The following is a 19,830-nucleotide window of genomic DNA, read 5'->3' on the forward strand; positions in this document are numbered from 1 at the left end:
ATTTCCAAACTAACATGCTCCCCATATAGATAACCATGATACTTGGGGACCCAAATGGTTTAGGGTCTGAGGCTAGGCTTGCAAGGGCCCTAGTGGCCATTAGCCTAGTAACAGTCTATGAACCTATGATCAAGCTCTTGACTTTTTATGAAAGATGTTCATTGATGTTTTCTCAAAAGGGATGTGTGCCAGGAGTGTCAAATCCTTTAAGTGCTTCTTTGAGAAAAACATAGCAAGGACAGCCAAGGATAACCATAAGGTCTTTTACAGCTACGTACATAGCCTAAAAGGTAGGACCCAAGCATGTGCACAACTAATCACCAATGGCATCACATACACTGACCCCACAGAGATAGCAAACCTGCTAGTGAATAGGTTTGGCAAAAATTTCACTCCTTTATCACCTCCAAATATATCACAAACCTTCCCCCCACCCTACATATCTGAAGAGCATGTCATCAAAGCCTTGTCCAAGGCAAAAAACACAACCTGTATGGGATCAGACAGCTTCCCAGGCTGTCTTCTAAATAGGCTAAAACATGAACTAGCATCACCATGAAGTACCCTTTTCAATCATAGTCGAACCACAGGCTTTGTTCCAACAAATGGAGAACAGCAACAGTTTTTCCCCTCCTCAAAGGTGGCCTAGAAACCGACCCGAGGAATTACAGACCTATAAGCCTAACCAGCCTCATTTGTAAGGCCATGGAACGTATCATTATGGACCTCATAAAGACATAGGTGACCTCCAAACCCTGGATCCCACCAACTTTGGCTTAGTCAAGGGCAGATCCTGCCTGTTAAATCTGGTGGATTTCTTTGAAAATGTAACTAGGGCAAATCTTGTGCACACAGCATTCCTCGACTTGGCAAAGGCTTTCGACACAATCCCACACTCTGTAATTACCAATAAATGTAGCAAACTGAATGTAAACACCTTTGCTGTAAGATGGGTTGCCATTTGGCTCACAAACCAGACACACACTATCAAAGTGGGTGACTCCACATCAACCAGCAGACCTGTTAACAGCGGGATGCCTTAGGAGTCAGTGTTGGGCCCCTTACTGTTTGGTATATACTTCTCAGAAGTTCAGGTTAAAACTAAGGGGTTGTGGCTGATCAAGTTTGCGGACAACTGCAAACTGGGTGCAGTTACTGAATGCCCAAATGATGTCAGTATACTCAAGGAGGGTCTTATGTAGACTAAAGACTGGTGTCTTAGTCATGGTCTCAAACTGAATGCAAAGAAATGAATCATCATTCCCTTCGGCACAATGTCTCTTCACACTATCAAATCAACAACAATACCCTAAGTACCCACAAAGTGGTAAGGGACCTGAGATCAGAAGTTGACTGTGACCTTAACTTTGACCATGATGTGTCTGCTGTAGTAAGGAAGTCTTTCTACATAGCACACTTGATTAGTAAAGGCATGCCTTGAGAGCAAAAGAGGTTATAACCCCTTTATACTTGGCGCTAATCTGGACCATAATTGAGTATAACGCCCCATTTGGCATGTACCCTACAGAGCACTTGCAGCAATTGGAGAGACCTCATAGATTACTAACAAAGAAGATCAAGGGACTCCATTACATGCCTTACACAGACCGACTAAAGTTTTATTACTATACTCTGTAACATACAGACTTCTTAGGGGAGACTTATGCCTGACCTACAGAGCAATGTCAGACCCAAACCTAATGAATTCATTGCATATTTGTAAATCAATAAATTAATGCAAGTAAGCTGGCAAAATTACTCCTGAAAAATGAATCCAAGTGTAAGAAGACAGGAGATAATACCATGGCAAAATGTATTTATTAAAATTTCAACACATTTGTAAAGGCAATAAAAACAAGAGATGAGTGCTTTCGGCTTTTCACCTTCTTCAGATCTGCATTTACAAATCTAATGCTGAGTTAAATACTAAAATCAACCGGTAAAATTCAAAATGAATCATCACTAACATCATTTCCTATGGAAGTTACATCATCACTGACATAATTTCCTGTGCAGATTTCACTTCTGTTAACCACACAGGCAAAAAGAGAGGTGTGCCCAATCAAGTGTCATCATCTAAGCTGACACCTTCTCAGAATAGGTTTCATAGGTAGCACTTCATTAAGTCCTGCTGCTTTATCTGCCCTCATGTCAGCAATCCATTTAGTTTCTTCAAGTTCAGACACATATAAGGGATATTAAACATAAAGTTCTCACTAATGCCATGTATAAACACATCAGCGTGAATACAGATAATTTTTTTGCTTTATGGCTTTACAAGTAATAGATCCCAGTATGAGAAGAGGAGATCTTAAAGGTCTAACTGAACATTTTGCCATGGTATTTCTCCTGTTTTCTTATACTTATATCTGTAAATCAAATGGGTCTAGGGCTGCCCATTCCAGGGACCTAAATATGGCCTGCAACTTAAATAGGGCATGCTGGAGGGACAGATTTATCTCCCAGCAACTGCCATGTCTTTTGAATAGGCTGCCAATTCATGTAAAACAGAGCACCTCTATGACACTGTTCAAGAGGAACCTGGACAAGTGGATAGGGCACAGTAAATTCTTACCAGGGATAGCGTCCACAACCCTCCTGGACTTGGGCAGTCATTACTAAATGGAATTTTGGGTATTTACTAGCATTTCTATGGTATTACATTGGGATGAAACAGCTAAGCTTGAAATGACCTCCGGGTCGATAGCCTGGTAATCTCCTAAGATCCTATGATCACCCAGATAAGTAGAATGGTAACTGCACATCTTACTAAATTTCTTTTTGAGTTCTGCTGAACAATGATGTGAATGTTAAGTCAGATTCCATTCATACACAGCAGCAGTAATCGCATTTGGAACTTTGGATGCTACTGGTCTTATTACTTACATTGTGCTGTTCCTTAGTTCAAAAGAAAACAGCTATAGTTCCTATATAATACATGCATGCACACACACACACACACACACACACACACACACACACACACACACACACACACACACACACACACACACACACACACACACACACACACACACACACACACACACACACACACACACACACAAATATTAGACCGCCTAATAAAGTCGACAACTGTTTAGTCAACATTATTTGGTCAACTAAATAGATGGTCAACTGGTATGCAAGACTGCGCAATCCCCAGTTTGAGAATATGTCCTTTCCCTGGTATTGAGCAATCTCGGAACTGGTATAAATAATTAACAGGAGATGTGAGAAATTCTCAACACATGAATATTGATTTGCTGACATTTGCATTTATGACATTTTGTTTTTGACATCAGTGACACTGACATTTACGCCTATCTTATTTAGTATGTATATATTTTCTTCTATTTCTAAAGTGACAGCTACATGTAAATACCTGCATAACTGAATAATATTTGAAGGGTTAATGTAGTTGTACTGAAAGACATTTTCATTACATAGCCGGTGAACATCTACTGTACATAATTTAACAACTGACTGCATGAGTGATGAGATCATATGATGTGAACGCATGTGAATGGAGCCTTCTTCTTGAGTCCATTTTAAAAATGTCCTTGTACATTAATTGGTAAGTAAAAGCCAATGGCAGACCATCTGGTGCCGTACGATATGTTTTTTTTTTTTTTTGGTGCAGTGGTGCAGCAGTAGCGTTGTCATCTCACAGCAAGAGGTTCTCCAGTTCGATTCTCGGCTGGGGTGCCTTCTGTCTGGAGTCTGCATGTCCTCCCTATGTTTGTGTGGGTTTTCTCTGGGTGCTCCAGTTTCCTCCCACATTACAAAGACATACATCTGGAGTGTTTCTCCCCAGCCCTCTGCTGAAAATTGGCTTTGTTACAAGTTGGACTTTCCTGGTTAACAAACGTTAAATAAATAAATAAATGTTATACCCATTTCTAAAATAAGAGTAAGACAGTCATGGCCACTGATTGGTCCAGGTTTAGTAATACTATTTTTAGCATCAGCAGATGACAAAGATGTTCAGATATTAAGCTCGGTTCAGCATGTTCTATACGTCTGTGAAATATAGAATCTAAGGGCTTGCAATTTGCTTCCACTTTGACTCATCAAGTTACAATTCAGTGAGGAACCAACTTGATGAGCACAACTGATTGGGAAACTTTTTTTTTTTGTAGTTGCTACAGTTGTAAAAGGCTTTGTGGTTATACAGTGAATACAAAAATACACATTCCTGCTAAAATGCCAGGTTTTGTGATATAAAAAATGAGACTACAATAAATAATTTCAAAAATGTTCCCACCTTTTATGTGACCTATAACCTGTACAATCCAACTGAAAAACAAACAAATCTGTTGGGGAAAAATATAAAAAATAAAAAATGTACAATAACCTGGTTGCATAAGTGGGCACCCTTAAACTAATACTTTGTTGAAGCACCTTTTGATTTAATTACAGCATTCAGTCTTCTTGGGTACACACCTGCCATCAATTAAAGAAACTCTGATTAACCCCAAATAAAGTTCAGCTGTCCTAGTAGCATTTTCCAGACATTTACTCAGTTGCCTACTACAGCAAAAGCCATGGTTCGCAGAGAGCTTACAAAGCATCAAAGGGATCTCATTGTTGAAAGGTATCAGTCAGGAGAAGGGTACAAAAACATTTCCACAGCATTGGATATACCAAGGAACACTGTGAAGACAGCCATCAAAAGGTAGAGAAAATATTAGACAGTGACGTTGCCAAGAACTGGATATCCCTCCAAAACTGATGAAAAGACAAGATGAAAACTGGTTAGGGAGGCTGCCAAGAGACCTACAGCAACACTGAAGGAGCTGCAAGGATTTCTGGCAAGTACTGGTTGTGCATTACATGTGACAACAATCTCCCATATCTTCCATATGCCTGGAATATGGGGTAGGGTTGCAAGATGAAAGCCTTTTCTTACACAGAAAAACATCCAGGCCCGGCTACAATTTGCAAAACAATACATTTATTTATTTAATTTTTTTTTTTTTTTTTTAATTTTATTTTGCATTTGTTAACCGGGCTAGTCTAGCTGGATATATTTCCATTTTCAGTAGAGGCCCGGGGAGAAAAGCTCCAACAAGATAGAAAAATTCAAAATACCATTACAAGGTAAATGAAAGTATTAATAAAAAATAGAACAAGTAATTATTACATACTAAAGATATTTACACTTGAAAAAACAACAGTAAAAATATTTACACTTAAAAAAGCAACAATAAAAATGTATCACAGTAAGATTCTTATGAAATTTTTCACATCAAGCAGACATCAAGTCTCTCAAAAGCATGTGGGAAAATGTGTTGTGTTATGTTCTGATGAGACAAAGGCTGAACTTTCTGGCCACAATTCCAAAAGGTACGTTTGGCTCAAAAACAACACTTTGCAACACCAAAAGAACACCATCCCCACGGTGAGGCATGGTGGTGGCAGTATCATGCTTTGGGGTTACTTTTCTTCAGCTGGAAATGGGGCTTTAGTCAAGGTGGAGGGAATTATGAACAGTTCCAAATACCAGTCACTTTTGCCCCAAAACCTTCAGGTGTCTGCTAGAAAGCTGAAGATGAAGAGGAATTTCACCTTTCAAAACGACAATGACCCCAAGCATACATCCAAATCAACAAAATAATGGCTTCACCAGAAGAAAATTAAAGTTTTGGAATGGCCCAACCAGAGCACAGACCTAAATCCAATAGAAAATCTGTTGGGTGACCTGAAGAGGGCTGTGCACAAGAGATGTCCTCGCAATATGACAGATTTGGCTCGCTTTTGCAAGGAAGAGTGGGCAAATATTGCGAAGTCAAGATGTGCCATGCTGATAGACTCCTACCTAAGAAGACTGAATGCTGTAATTAAATCAAAAGGTGCTTCAACAAGGTATTAATTTAAGGGTGTGCACACTTATGCAACCTGCTTATTGTACTTTTTTTATTTTTTGTATTTTTTCCCCTTAAAGATTTGTTTGTTTTTCAATTGAATTGTACAGGTTATAGGTCACATTAAAGGTGGGGAACGTTTTGACTTGATTTATTGTGGTCTCATTTTTTATATCACAAAAACCTGCCATTTTAACAAGGGTGTGTAAACTTTTTATATCCACTGTATTTTATCCTGGAGGACAAGTACTCCCATTAAAATTTAGAAAAGGTCATTGCTTTTCTTAAGTGAACAACTGACTTTGATAAGATTTTTATAGAAAGTTGGAAACTGTGCAAAAAGAATATATCATTTTCTTTATACAGTATTTCACTCAAAGAAAAATTCCAACATGGTGCTGTTATAACCTGTTTAGGAATGAAAGAATCTTTCAAGATAACTGTGACAACTTAACATTGGTTTAGTGGTGGAAGAATATTTCAGTGTAAATGGGACACATTTATTAAATTTGCAGTGAAATGTTTGATATAAATTATACTAAGAGCATTTAGTGTCACAGTTGGTTGATAGCAGTTGATAACTATTTAAATAGTGACATATGGTAATAAAATTAGCTGCTATATATCTTACAAGCTCAGTGGCAAAGTTTTCTCTGTATATGAAACTGTAATGCAAGCAAAATTAACCCAAGTCAGTTTTATCCCAGTAATTAAAGTGAAGTAACATCATAACAGATCCAATTAAATAAACCGGTAAATGTGTATGTGAGGAAGCACTTTACTGTCTTGAAATACTGAAAACCCGAATTTCAGCATCTCAAGACGAAAGTGCCGAAAGTGCAGTTGAACAAAACTGCACTTGCTCAAATTCGGAATGTTGAAGCCACGGTTGTGGTGGTGCCCTAAGTGGGATTTACTGCATTGGTAAGGTGCGGTGTGCTGTGGGATATGGTTTGCCTGCCATTGTGTGGATATGTCTGGAGATTCAGCTAAGTGTTGGGTAGGTGTATGTGAGTGTGTTGGGAAGTTTTAGGTGTAGGTTAGGGTAGGTAGGTAAGAGCTTGATTGTGTAACTGTTGAGAGTAGTGGTGTTTGTAAGTGTGTGATGTGTGTTTGTGCAAGGGGAATATAGGGTATGTAGTGGTGGATTTAGTGTCTTTGTCATTTTAGTGCAACCTCGGAGTTAGTATATATAAGTAGTGGGGGTGTGGGGGGTGCAGGGGGGCTTGTCCCCCTGCTTATATGTAGGGTAGGTGTATGTCTTTGTACTGTGTATGTGTGTTCTTTGTTGGTTTGTTGTAGTGTGGGGAGGAAGATGTGTGTATGTTTGTTTGAGTGGTGGAGGGTTTATTTAAAAGTCGCGATTTTGAATTTTGTGCTTTTCGGGTTTCGGTATTGTGACTGTTCGGCTTTATAGTCTCAGAATACTGAAATTCAAGATTTTAGTATTTCGAGATTATAAAGTGAATCTGTATGTGAGTATGCAGTTATAAAGCTGCAAATGCTAAAGTGAAATGCAAACAAGTCACCATTTAAGTATATCTGAAAGTTAAACAGTGTCAGCAGATTACAATAAAAGGCAAACACAGTAACTCCTAAAAGCAAAACATCAAAACATTCATACTAAATATTAAGTAGTAAATATTTCAAAACTCAAACTAGCATTATAAACTAAAACAAATTATAATTAAAATCAGCTGTTTCGTGCTTCTGAGTCAGAAATAAATGCAGTTTCATTAAGAGTTAACAGAGTCAAATGAGCCGTATCAAGAAAGGAGTATAACTGGTCATTGGATATTAATTTGATGAAGGCAGAAGTGTGGGGATAGTAACTTTAGATATTTGAGCGTAAATGACCTCATTAACTAGTTGGAAGTTACAGAAGGTGGAAAAGCTGGCAGTGTCACATAACACTGTTCTGTATGCCAGGGATATCTTGTTTTGCCTGGGGATCACCACATGTAGCATCAGTTAACTCTATAACACCTACGTGGAATTCAATGACAATGTGCTATGTAATTAGAGGACTGCACCCACCACAGGGGCTGGGATAAATCACAGACAGAAACCTCCCCCTCCCTCCCAGAATGGGTGAACCGACAAATGTCACTTCTTCCCACCCCTACTCCAGCTCCTGAGTCACTAGTCAGACTTGGGTCGTCAGGCTCATAGTCAGGGCTCCATCCGTCTGCACCTTTCAGCTAAGGTGCGCATTAGTTTTTTTTTTTTGAGTAGGTTGGTCCAAATGCTTTAGAAGTAATATTCACGGAAGATGCAGTTAATGTATGTTTCTTATTAAGCCACATTTTTCTCTTATTTTCTGTTTTCTACAAGAATGTACAATTAGTATGTTAGGAAATACCATGTGAAATGAGAAATGATACAAATACAAGCCATCACTTTCAACAGGAAATTAGGCAGTGTTTTGCATAACATGCAATGCTTGCACTAAGGCACATGCCCTTTCAATAAAAAGAGGTATCACTTCATGAAAGTACAATAAACTGAATGTAGCACTAGTAACACATGAGAAGGCAATCCAGGCTGATGTAAATCCGAGACACAAAGATTGTCAATCACTGAAGTCTGTATCTATTTAATTATAAAAAAGGGTTCCACCTATAGTCAAAAATGTATTATCAGCCAGTTCAGTATAGCTTCACAGTATCAAAAAGCATCATATACTTCTTATCCAATAGCAAAAATACATTTAACTCTGATAAAATATATTCAAGTTTGACAAATCGAGTGACAACCTAAAAGTAAGCATCCAAACGTATATACAATCTTTCTCATTACACATCAGAGAGAAAACAAAAGGGAAGTAAAACTGCATGTAAAAGACCTTATATATACATATTAGATTTTTTATATGGAAGTTCCCTCATGCCCGATATGTGCCAAAGTATGCAAGTGCATTGTGTCTTTGTGTGTCAAAGGGCACAGGTAAGAAGTTGCTTTCAATATGCCACTTATGTTTGCTGCATTTAAATCCACTACTTACCAGGGCATTGAAAATACAGTAGCATGTGGCAGGGTTTTCTAGGTTGCCAAATACTTAGAAATTATAAGTATTGAGCTAACAAACATCCAAACAACTATGGAAATGAACAGAAATTAAGATTTCAATAGTTTAAAAAGTAAAACATTTAGCAGATCAAAAATCACAGTACTGCTTTGTGAGTCAGATGTTCTCTCAGTTGGTGTAATTATAATTGGTTTTAACTGTTACAGTTATAATACATTCTCTGACTGGAGAATGAATAGTAAAACTAGTTTGTTTCATAGCTGTGCAAAGTAGCACACGTTTATTTCAACATCAGGCACCAGGATTCCATGGGGAAAACCATGAAGAACTTTATGAAAGTATAATTCACTTACCATTGCATCGATACTTCAGGTTGGACCAAATGATATTCTCCTGGGAGAAGCAGAATACACCAAGCCTTCCTCCTCGCATAGTGGTGTCGATGGTGACACCAGTATCTGCTACAAGTGCCGTGCCTTCATAAAACCTTGCCCTTTGAAATAAAAACAGCATTTAAACTTAGTGTCAATAAAATATTTTAGAAAAAATGTACATCAGTTATTTTATCTGTCTTTTGGTAATACAATGCTACGTTCAACTTCTATTAATATGCATCAGTCTAATGACAGAGCTGTAACTCTGAAATTACTAATTGTGGTTAAAGGTTCCATTCATCCATCCATCTACAAACCCTTTTCTTATTTTTGCACATGGGGTTAGGGTGTCACTTCATAGTGGCAATCATTTGGAGACAAGGTTCACACCTCTGGGTGGCTAGCCCTGCCATGGTTGTTCTTTCATACCATTCACTCACATCTATGGTCAATTTAGAGTATCCAATCCACCTACTGCATGCGTTTGGAATGTGGCAGGAAACTGCAGAATCTGGAGAAAACATACGCAAACACAACAGGGAGGACATGCAGACTGTGTAGAGAAAGCACTCCAGTCAAGAATCAAATCAGAGAGCCTTTAATTATGAGGCAATAGCCTTAGCTGCTCCTCCACTGTGCTGCCGTCATAGGGTACTATGGCGAAAGTGCACAGAAGTACCAAATTAAATTAGCAAATATGTTTTCAGGTATTTATTGAATACCTGCTGTGAAAAAGCCTCCCTGAATTTGCTACCCAGAATGTTTTTAAGCATTTCCTTCCGGCAACATGTCACCCACATCAGAAGAATGTAAAAGGCGAGTGTGAAATCTGGACAAAGATAATTGTGCATGTATTCTAGAGCTGGTCTCAGTGTTTTACAAACTGATCATACAACTGTGGGTATAAGCACTTGAATAATGTGAAAGATCCTACCAGGCAAAGCCAATTAACAGTCATGTTAACAGAGTCTAAACTAGCTGTGAGATCTGAAGAAAATCACCACTTATTGCAGGGGACAGGGCACAGGGTAATATTAAAGAAGTTATTTCCCTGATGGCTACAGACTGAGGCTGACTGGCTGAATCAAGTTTCTCTGAAACCTTTAGCTAAGTTATTATACCATTCTAGGAACTTTGTTGACCTTGCAGTTAGACATGTAGGGTTGTAGAAGTTGCAACCAGCCACATAGTTTCATAGTTTGGTACTAGGCTATCTGCCCTGGGGCATTTACAAGCCTAGCCATAGTAATGTGGCTTTCGCCACCCCATGTAATGGTACAAAAGTGTACAGAATAGATTTAGAATACTGTGCCTCTGTCTAGTAGTGACACAGTGAAGACCCCCTTACATAATAGAATTAGTTTACTGTACCTCTGTCTAGTAGTGACACAGAGATGACCCCTGGGGTAAACCTATGATCTCCCATCCACTCGTCAAGATTTCTCTTGAAGAGAGTCAGTGAGGGTCTCTGCCTAACATAAACTGGGATTCTGTTCCAGAGTATGGGAAGCCTCTGAGTTATGAATCTGTCACTCCAGCATGTCCTATTCATATTTGTGCTGAGGTTCAAATCTTTAGCTCTCGTGGTTCTGATGGATTTGGATTTTTTTGAGGTGGAGCATGTCCATCAATTCCTGATTGGACATGGCCTTGTATGTCAGGCACAGATCACCTCTGAGTAGGCGGTATGCTACTGAATAGAGTTGGAGTTTCTTTAGTCTGGCAGCATATGACATATGTTGGAGACCCTTGATCCTTTTGGTGAGGTACTTTTGGGGTCTCTCTAGCTGTTGCAAGTGCCGGGTGAGGTACATACCAAATGGGGCATTGTACTCAATCATGGGCCTGATAAGGGAGGAGTACAGGGGCACAATGACCTCCTTTGATCTGGATGTGAATCCCTTCATGATAAGGTGGGCAAGGTAGAAAGTCTTTCTAACCAATTTGGCAACGTGGGTGTCAAATGAGAGGTCACTATCGACTTGGGTCCCCAGGTCTCTGATTACTTTTTCTGTACTCAGTGGGTTACCGCCTATGTGATAATTTGTGGGCACTTTGTTTTTCCCAAAGGGATGACTATGTATTTTTTGGCATTTAGTTTAAGGCCATGACTCCGGCACCAGTTGTCCGTTTCAGTAAGGCCTTTCTGTAGGATGTATGTGTCAGATGGTGTATCGACTATGGCGCCTAATTTGCAGTCATCTGCGAACTTTGTCAGCCACAACCCACCCATGTTTGCTTTCACATCTGAGAAATAAATGCCGAACAAGAGGGGTCCCAGGACAGAGCCCTGTGGGACACCACTTGTCACTGGCTTTGAATCTGACATGGCTCCAGCGATTTTGACTTTATGGGTTCTATCCTTTAGCCAGTTTGCCACCCATCTTGTGACATATGGATTTACATTTAAGCTGTTAAGCTTGTCTATGATGCCAGAGTGGGGTATTGTGTCGAAAGCTTTAGCCAAGTCCAGGTAGGTTATATGGACTGCTTTGCCCTCGTCAATGGCTCTAGTGACTGTTTCAAAAAAGTCAACCAGGTTTAAAAGGCAGGATCTGCCTTTTACAAAGCCGAACTGGGTGGGATCAAGTGTTTGTAAGTCCCCAATGTCTCTCAAAAAACACCAAAACTAAAAGCAAAATCAAACCAAGAATGAAAATCACTTGGCACCACAGGACCCGGAAGCACGTAAACAAAGGCTTTCAAAATAAGCAGATGAAGAAATCAGACAGCTGCTAGGTCTCCAAAAAGATCCTTTAATGTAACCAGGCAAAGTAAAAATCCACAATATCATCCAAGCGCTTTCACTCGACCACATGCGAGCTTTCTCAAGGCAAACAACATTGCTGGAAGTTCATTCACATTAAATACTTCCAGAATCATCACATGACTTCCTGTGAACCTTTCCCAACAGGAAAATCACCATATAAGGAAATTCTAAAATACATTCTTATTATCATTAAAAATAATTAATTTTCTAAAAATAATTCATTTTCTAAAAATGTCTTGGCGACTGAATAGCATAATGAACTTAAAATTGAATACAAACTATTAAAATATGTCATAAAACAATTTTGTAAAATATTTTTATAGTTTTATAATACAAATACGTGCAGTAACCCCTTTTAACCATCGGGGGTGAAATCAAAACTCCAGTTTAAAACCTAGAGTTACTAACTGGCATTGTAAAACATTTGTTATCTGAGTTGCCAATGTATAACATTCCATATATCATATAATAAAATCTTATGAATTCAAAAGTGAATAAAACAATAGATGTCATGTTCTGCTAAACTGTGTTATAGACGAGCTTGTCTCAATTTCAAAACACTAGTGATGTTGAGGGTGTCATTCAGACCTGGGTATCTAGTAGCGTCTAACCGGAGCTGCCAAAATAGCTCACGGTATTCTAATTTTGACTCCCAACTACCCCCTCTTATATCCGGTCGTACCTGTTCCAACACCATAAACTTTATGTCCATGTCCTTACACGTCAAGGAGTGTTTATAAAAGGCATTACTTTCCTTTCTTACATTGATGTCATTGAAGTGTTCGTAAACCCTTCTCCTAAACACCCTTTCGGTTTTCCCAATGTAAAAAGCATGGCACGTAACACAGGAACCAAGATAGACCACACCCTTGGATCCACAGTTAAAATGTTTGTTGGAATGGAACTTAAATCTTCTAGAGGGAAGGTAGTAGGACCCCGAATTTAGCATAGCATGACATTGCTTGCACATCCCACAGGGATAAGTGCCTAATTTATTTCTATTGTGATTCTGTGGATCCTCTAACCTAATATCTAAAAGTTCTTTCAAATTCCTGCCCTTTTCCTAACAAAGAGGGTAACTGGGCATAGAATTCTTAAGATCTTCCTGAAGTCTGAGAATGGGCCAATATTTCTTGATAATCTTCTCGATTTGATCTGAGTTGTTGGAGAAAGTGTGTATAAAACTATTTTTTCCTTGTAAAATGTGTTTTGAAGGGTTTGGGGACATCTCATTAACCCCACCCCAATAAAGGAGGATATTTATTTGCCCTCTTCTCAGAAATTTCTACAACTAGTGCTTCTACCAGGGCTTCCAGATATTGTTTGTCCATAAAGAATCCCTTTAAAATGGAAACTTCCTCATTGAAAAGTTCGTCCATGCTGGACATTCGTGAAGCCCTAATTAGTTGAACCTTCACTATCGCCTTCTTTTGATAGAAGGGATGTCCACTGTGGTAATTCAGGAATGCATTTGAAAAAGTGCTTTTCCTGTAAATCTTAGACTGAAAACAACTATTTGAATAATCCTTCACTAGTGAAATGTCTAAATAATCGAGTTGGTGTTTACTGATGTTATAAGTAAAACTAAAAAATGTGGTCGTCCTGTTGATGTAATCTATGAATTCCATTAAACTTCGTTCGTTTCCCATCCACATAAAGGAGATATCATCCAGAAATCTTCTATAGTATAAGATGTCCTGATACCATGTACTGGTAAAAATATATTTCTTTTCCCATTGGTATAATACCAAATTTGCGTACATAGAGGCACAAGAGGCACCCATTGCCAAACCCTTTTGTCTGACGATAAAATTCCCCCTTAAAGTATATGAAGTTATTTTCTAGAACTAATTCCATAAATTCCAGAATTAAATTAGTAAACTTGGCCCCCAGTTGGACTTCATTAGATAAGTAAGTTCCTAACCACTCCAGGCCTGTGTTGTGTGGAATACTAGGAAATAAGTCGACCACATCCACAGTGACCATAAACATTTCAGGTAAAAATAAACTCTGATCCACTGCTATGAGGTAGTCCCATGAATCCTTACATATGTGTTTAATTTTCTCTACATGTTGTTTTAAGAAGTCGATAAATTTGGCTAAGGGTTCTGTGACACTTCCACCCCCTGAAACTATAGGTCTAAATTTCAGGGGGTTCAAATTCTTATGTGTCTTTGGAATTCCAAAAATCTGGGCAACCTTGGGTTTTTTTACTAATAAATAGTTATATAACTTTTCATTAATGGCATTTTGCATTAAATGGTCATATAGTGAATAATTTATTTTAGCTTGAGCTATATTGATCTCATTTCTTGAGACAAGTTCATATTGTTCAGTATCCTGTAACACAGTGTGCAAGGCAGCCTCATAGTCCCAGGTGTACATCAAGACAGCACCTCCCCCCTTGTCCGGTTTCATAACCCTACACCCCTCCATTTTGAGCTTTTTAATTAAAGTCAACTCATCCTCAGTAATATTATCAGTTGTTTTAAAATAATCTTTCTCCTTAAGTTTCCTAATGTCAGTCTCAACCAACTCCTCAAAAATTTTAATGGTGGGGTGGACAGGCTGGTTGAAGGTACTTTTTCTTATAAGAGTCTTTTCAAAGTTTCGTTCATCTTTAAACTTGAGCTTCCTCATAAAAAGCTTTAAATCAATCAAGGTTGTAACCATGGGGGAAGGCCTAAGGGGAACATAATGAAAACCCTTGGAAAGTAAACTAAAAAAATTGTCTGTTATTGATAGATCGGTGTAATTAAAAATAGTAAAATTGTCTTTCCTATGTTTAATTTGTTTCCCTTGAAATAATGTTGTGCTATTGTCCTCATTCACTGTAGTTCTTGAAATTAGTTCGTCGTGTGATTCCAACTGTTGTATTGTTCCCTTCTCCCCCTCCCTCTCTTCTGGGGGTAATGAAAATCCTGGGTAGTTACATTCCTATTCTTCTGTGCTATTCTCTCACTTCTTCTGAGATTATCATTTCCTTCACTTATAGGTTCCCCTTGCCTATTACTTTCTCCCCTTTCATAAAAGACATTTTCAGTAGTGTTGTTGTTGCTTCTTCCTTTTATAATTGGGAGGGGATAGGCTCTACCTTCCTTATATTCAATTAGGTCCCTCTCTAATTTCCTAATTTTTCGATTAAGTACCCTAAAACAATGCTGGTCTACATCACTAAACAATTTGTCATAGTCCCTCTTAACTGAGCTAAAAGTTACATCTTTTAACATATTTGCGTTGAGCTCATCTAAATCTTTTAACAAAACAGTCATTTTTTTCTCATAGTCCATCACCATGCATTTTAACATGTCTAAACCTGCTTTGTTGAAAATTTCACAAAGTTGGTCATATAAATCAGAACCATATTGTACATTGTTAGGGAACTTAAAAAACCTCAAGCCCTTAGGAATTCTCTGTACATTAATACACTCATTTAAATAATCAACTTCCATCTGTTTGTTCTTATAAGAATACAGTTTGTCTTTAAAATCAAAAAAGACATTATCAAGATTTTTATAATTATCATGAAGCACAGTACCTTTTCTGAAATTAAACTGTTGTTTTGTCCAAGATTTGAAGTCAAAGGACTTCCTCTGCTCATTTGACACAGGAGCAGTCTGGTTGTTTGATTTAACATGGTCAAAACAATTCGAATTCGAATTACTGTGATTGCCCCCTCTCTCAGCGTTCCTTGTAGCATTTCCAGACCCAACCACTTCAGCAAGTGTTCTGGGGGGATTGTTGAATTGTTGTTGGTTCCCAGGTATCTGGGAAACTGTTAGCTGTGTCTGCTGCTGAACCATAGAAGTCAATTGTGTCAATAGTGTTAAAACCTGTTTAAACTCAGCCCTAGAAACTGGGGCTGTTTCAGCATCTTCACAATCGGCTCTCAGTACTGCCGGAGTGTGGGTGAAGCCGCTGGCTTCCCTCTAGAAGATTTAAGTTCCGTTCCAACAAACATTTTAACTGTGGATCCAAGGGCGTGGTCTATCTTGGTTCCTGTGTTACGTGCCATGCTTTTTACATTGGGAAAACCGAAAGGGTGTTTAGGAGAAGGGTTTACGAACACTTCAATGACATCAATGTAAGAAAGGAAAGTAATGCCTTTTATAAACACTCCTTGATGTGTAAGGACATGGACATAAAGTTTATGGTGTTGGAACAGGTACAACCGGATATAAGAGGGGGTAGTTGGGAGTCAAAATTAGAATACCGTGAGCTATTTTGGCAGCTCCGGTTAGACGCTACTAGATACCCAGGTCTGAATGACACCCTCAACATCACTAGTGTTTTGAAATTGAGACAAGCTTGTCTATAACACAGTTTAGCAGAACATGACATCTATTGTTTTATTCACTTTTGAATTCATAAGATTTTATTATATGATATATGGAATGTTATACATTGGCAACTCAGATAACAAATGTTTTACAATGCCAGTTAGTAACTCTAGGTTTTAAATTGGAGTTTTGATTTCACCCCCGATGGTTAAAAGGGGTTACTGCACTTATTTGTATTATAAAACTATAAAAATATTTTACAGAATTGTTTTATGACATATTTTAATAGTTTGTATTCAATTTTAAGTTCATTATGCTATTCAGTCGCCAAGACATTTTTAGAAAATGAATTATTTTTAGAAAATGAATTATTTTTAATGATAATAAGAATGTATTTTAGAATTTCCTTATATGGTGATTTTCCTGTTGGGAAAGGTTCACAGGAAGGCATGTGATGATTCTGGAAGTATTCAATGTGAATGAACTTCCAGCAATGTTGTTTGCCTTGAGAAAGCTCGCATGTGGTCGAGTGAAAGCGCTTGGATGATATTGTGGATTTTTACTTTGCCTGGTTACATTAAAGGATCTTTTTGGAGACCTAGCAGCTGTTTGATTTCTTCATCTGCTTATTTTGAAAGCCTTTGTTTACGTGCTTCTGGGTCCTGTGGTGCCAAGTGATTTTCATTCCCCAATGTCTCTGTTTATTAGTTCCATAATGATTCTTTCCATAGCTTTGTAGACCAGGCTGGTTAAGCTTCTGGGGCGGTAGTTACCAGGGTCAGTAGAGGTGCCTCCTTTGTGGAGTGGGACTACTGTTGCTGTACACCAGTTTTCAGGTACATATCCTGTAGTAAGGCTAAGGATAAACAGCATTTTTATGTGCGGGTTTAGCTCCTCTTGGAGTTCTCGTAGCACGCAACCCGGGATACCGTCGGGTCCCATTGATGCTGTGTTTTTAGCTTTGCTGAGGGTGGTTCTCACCTGGACATCTGAGATGACAGGGCGGTTACAGTCAGCTGGGATGAGTATTTCTTCTTTTGGGGGTGAGGGAGGGGAGAAATTTGCACTGAACCTGTCTGCCAGAATGTTGGCAATATCTGTGGGTTCTGTGTATTTTTTGTCATTGTGAACTAACTCTGAACATATCTGAGGGTTTCCGCCCAGGTTTCTAACATAGCTGAAGAAGGCCTTGTAGTTATCTTTATAGTGTCCATAGCGATTTTTCTCTCAAAGTTGGCCTTGGATGTTTTTATGAGAGAACGTAGCTTTCTACTAGTGCTGATCAGAGATGCCTTCTCTTTATGGGATTTTGCTCTGACGTGCAATAGCTTCCTTCTTTTGTTATACAATTTGTTTATGGCTGGGGTCCACCAGACAGGACGCCTGCCCTTGGTGGAGAGGGTCTTGGTTTTATTTGGGATTGCATGATCCATGCATTCTTGGAGATGTCCATAGAAAGCATTTGTGAAGGATTCTGCATTGTGGGGTGTGGTTTCCACTGCCCCAGTGGGCTTAAAGGATACCATCTCAGTTTTAAGAAGTGTAAAGTCGGCTTTTGAGAAGTTTTTCACTGTAGTCTTTGTGTTGGGGGTGGAGGTGGGATATGTATATCCAGGGTGATTAGTTTGTGGTCAGACCTCACTAGTGAAGGGTATACTTCCGGTGTGGAGCACTTTGTCCCCATGTTTGTGATGATCAGGTCTAGTATATTATCTCCCCTTGTGGGAGAGGTGACTAGCTGTTCCATTGCGTTTGAATTTATGAATTCCAGGAACCTTTGGGCTAGGGTGTTTGGGCTAGAATAATGCACCCAGTCTATGTTAGGGTAGTTGAAGTCTCCCAATATGATGGTGTTTGGTGAGACATTCATATCCTCCAATGTCTTCAGGAAGGCTGAGTGGGGTTCCTGAGATTGGGAGGGTGGTCTGTAACATGCTACCAGTTGTATAGCAGTTTTGCCTATGTTTAGTTTCACCTGGATGGTCTCTGATGCTTCATGTGTTGCCACTAACCTGGAGGTGTGGGTGTCCTTGATGAATATGGACACTGCCCCTCCCTTTTTGGTTTGGCTCAAGTTTTGGGGCCGAAACGCATGATACAAGGTATAGCCTGGTAGCGCTGGGGTGCTCTCAGGAGCCTTGAACCAGGTTTCAGTTACTGCACAGACATCGATGTTCTCCATACTGAGGAGTGCTTCGAGAGCCTGCATCTTGAGATTTAGACTTCTGGCGTTGAGCAGCATTACCCTTAATTTTTTTCCATTTTTGTTTTCTAAGGAGGTGGGTTTGTCTTTTGAGCCTTGCCTTAAAAAGGCACTATGGGGGAGGCAAGAGCCTTAGCCAATATCCAGAAGCCCAGTGGTGACAGATGCAAGCCGTCCCTTGCGAAGCAGAGTGGCTTGTCCAGCATGTCATCCCAAGCAGACAGACATTGGATCCCCCTAGAATGACACCAGTATTTGAGCCAATTATTAAAGCTGGTCATTTTGTCTTTGTATTGTGGCATCATTCTTGGTGAGGGCAAGATGCTGCTCAGGGTCAGGGTCATACCAGCCTGGGCTACATAATCAGAGAGCTCCTCTATGTCTCTTTTCATGCAGTCTAGGGAGGTACATCTCAGGTCATTCATGCCGGCATGGACAATGACGGAGTAATATTTGTACTTGCTTTGGAGTGACCTGAGTGCGTGTGTTATGTGGTGGATCCTAGCTCCCGATAAGCAGCTCACCGTTACCCTCTCCTTGTTCAGCCTGGTAAGCGGAACATCAGTGTGTCTGACTATAGAGTCACCTATTACTAGTGTATCAGGCATGGTGTTTGGCCTTAAGGGCTGTGATTGTTTGACACACTGATTTGTTGAAGTATGTGATGCATGTGTTATGTTTTGAGGTGGTGGATTTTTGGGTGTCTGCCTTGGAAGCCTCTGCTGTTTTGGTAAATTTCTTGTTAGAGCCTCCGAGTATGTCTTTGTGTTTTTATGTGTTTGGTTTGCAGATGTGGTAGGTCTATGTGGGACTGGGTTTGGTGTGTGTGTGGTTTCCTTCTCCTCCCGTCTGGTCTTGCCAGTCCTGAGTTGAGAGAGTTCAGCCTCCAGTTTGGCTATATAGTAGCATCTCTCACATGTATTTATGTTTGTTGGGAGGAGGAGAGGGTTGTCTGTGTACATGAGACAATTGTAGCATTGTCTCAAGATTCCCAGATTAACCAGCTGAAACAGAGAGGATGCCAGCAATCTACCACTCGACATGCTAAAAAATTTTAAGGGAGTGCTGTGCCTTTAAGGGAAGTGGGTACTCACAGGTAGTCTGCCTTTAAGGGAAGTGGGTACTCACCGGGAAGGTAGGTGGATGTAGTGCTTACTTTAGTTTGCGAGTGCTTACTTAGAAGAGAAATTTTAAGAACAAGTGCTAAGCTTACAGTAAAGCGATTAGGCTAGATTATTATAAGAGTAGAGCTTTCTTAAGGGAAAATTTGAAGAGCAGACTTGGCGGAGCCAGAAAAGTTTTACCTTG

General features: G+C 39.3%; 1 protein-coding gene across 4 annotated transcripts in view; it reads right to left on the bottom strand.

Moving 5' to 3' along the window:
- THBS4 (thrombospondin 4) overlaps window positions 1–19,830 on the bottom strand; it is a 972,706-nt gene that overhangs the window by 50,231 nt on the left and 902,645 nt on the right. For all 4 annotated transcript variants that reach the window (XM_044063723.1, XM_044063722.1, XM_044063724.1 and 1 more), the window contains one exon: window positions 9,249–9,388. In XM_044063723.1, coding sequence (XP_043919658.1) covers window positions 9,249–9,388 — 140 coding nt within the window. The remainder of the gene's footprint in view (window positions 1–9,248; window positions 9,389–19,830) is intronic.

Source organism: Protopterus annectens, chromosome 2.part2 (genome assembly GCF_019279795.1).
Source record: "Protopterus annectens isolate FY-2018-M chromosome 2.part2, PAN1.0, whole genome shotgun sequence".
Lineage (NCBI taxonomy): Eukaryota > Metazoa > Chordata > Ceratodontiformes > Protopteridae > Protopterus > Protopterus annectens.